The sequence below is a fragment of the Seriola lalandi genome, unplaced genomic scaffold (assembly GCF_002814215.2).
Source record: "Seriola lalandi dorsalis isolate HSWRI2012SDOR001 ecotype SW California unplaced genomic scaffold, Sedor1 jcf7180002054947, whole genome shotgun sequence".
NCBI classification, from domain to species: domain Eukaryota; kingdom Metazoa; phylum Chordata; class Actinopteri; order Carangiformes; family Carangidae; genus Seriola; species Seriola lalandi.
This window is the reverse complement of record NW_019525498.1, coordinates 5,533-7,353: the sequence shown is the minus strand read 5'-3', so window position 1 is coordinate 7,353 and position 1,821 is coordinate 5,533. Positions and strand designations below refer to the sequence as shown.

The 1,821-nt window shown below is 42.6% G+C and overlaps 1 protein-coding gene and 1 non-coding gene across 2 annotated transcripts in view; both read right to left on the bottom strand.

Annotated features, from left to right (window-relative positions):
• rps7 (ribosomal protein S7) overlaps positions 1-1,420 on the bottom strand; it is a 4,661-nt gene extending 3,241 nt beyond the window's left edge. Inside the window, exons 1-2 of the mRNA XM_087170415.1 lie at positions 1,316-1,420; positions 430-519 (exon numbers count right to left, since the gene is read on the bottom strand). Of these exons, the coding sequence (XP_087026541.1) occupies positions 430-519; positions 1,316-1,390 (165 nt within the window). The 5' untranslated portion in view covers positions 1,391-1,420. The remainder of the gene's footprint in view (positions 1-429; positions 520-1,315) is intronic.
• LOC111645258 (small nucleolar RNA SNORA73 family) lies at positions 149-367 on the bottom strand. Its single transcript, XR_002759858.1, has one exon. It is a non-coding gene; the product is annotated as a small nucleolar RNA SNORA73 family (small nucleolar RNA).
• Positions 1,421-1,821: the final 401 nt, after the last annotated feature.

Here is a 1,821-nt window from a genome sequence, read left to right as displayed (position 1 = left end):
GCAGAGGTACCAGGTAAACAAGTGAAGTGGATTTCAGGAATTACAAAACTTCAGTGGAAATGACAAAAGGATCTTTTATATTTACATAACTGGCTGCAGATCATTGTTACTACAACATACACATTATAGGTCACATCTTGATGTGAATCAATGTGCACTGCATGGTTTAGCTCCCCAGTCACGGCCCCAAAAGGACTCTGGGAAGATGTAGGAATATGCAGGACGCCCGTCCTCACCGGCCGGTGGCCGGGAACAGAGCTTTGTCTCCGACGTTGTGGAACGGGACTGTACGTCTCAGCTCAGAGCTACGCTCCCATACGCCACCAGGACAGAGCCAGGAGAGCAACTCGCTGGGTGTCCACGTCGGACAGGATGTTTCCATTTCAATATTTTCAGATAAACAGCTTCTCAGCCCAGATTTCATTTAAAGAAAAGAAAAGCTCCTACCTTTGCTGCAGTGATGTTCAGCTCTCTCAGCTGAGCCTTCAGGTCGGAGTTCATCTCCAGCTCGAGCAGAGCCTGCAGAGAGACACCGTACAATCAGCCTCAAACATCTGTATCTTTACAGTTTAAAAGCAACTCGCTGAACACATTTACAGAGGCTCGTGGTATTTAAGGTTTAGTTTCTGATCTGACTCAGGCCTAAAAACTGTGACGGTCAGTCAAGTTCAGTGGATCTTGTCTGTTGATGATGAACAGTACTGTGCAAACATTATAGGCATTATCCATCCTGCAGGTTCTGGCCCCCACAGGGCCCTGAACTCAACATCATGGAGTCAGTCTGGGATCACATGAAGACACAGAGACAACCTGAATCCACAGCTGAACTGAGGCACGTGTACTGAGGAGAACTGGTGCTTTGATTTTCTGTTTACTGCACTTTGAACTCAGATGATAAATTTAGGCTTTTCACAGCATTATTGTTGAAGGCACTTTAAGTATCTAAATCCTTTCACACAGTACTGTACATTTTAATATACAGAAGAAGAAATTCATGTATAGATATTAATTGCTTCCAGCATTCAACTTAAATTATTTGAAAACTTGTACCATGTGGGCTGAAAGTGGAGTTTAACTTTTGTCCAAACATCCTTAAATATCCAAGTTCAGTTAATATTGGTGATAAGAGTGAACTCATGCAAGAAAAGCATCAAAACATTTTTATAATGCAATGACTTTTTCTACATGTTGTCTACAGGGTGATGTTGACTCTAACAGCATCACTTCACACAACTATCTATCAATCAATCACTTTAACTCACAGCTGCTCCCCTCCAGTTTAAAGTTAACATGATCTGAACCCTGGTCTTCTTACCTGGGAGATCCCAGACTCGAACTCGTCTGGCTTCTCGCCATTAGGCTTCACTATTTTGGCGCTGGTACTGAACATGGCCTTTGTCTCTGCACAGAGAAATAAAGACATGTGGGTCAAACACACATACAATCCTGGGATCTTTGAACGCACCGGACTGACATGAATCCTGGAGGAGTCCCTATCAAACCAGCATGAACCGCGCTGAGCTAACACACATACCAGCTCGATGCTAACTGGGAGCTGCGGGCTAACACGCAAGTATGTGATATTAGAACAAAAATATTAAACTTCAGGACAAAAAACACACAAATCTAGAGCCGGTAAAATGAAGAAATCAGACTCTGTTAACAAAAACACTTCAGGTTAACTTAGGTAAGGCAACTTTAGCTATTATAGCTTAGCCGGCTGTCATTTTTTGCCCTGCTAGAATTATACGGAGATTTTAAGTAGAAAAACTGCAGTATCTTGTTTTACTTTCCATAAAACGACCCATGAACAGAGATTAA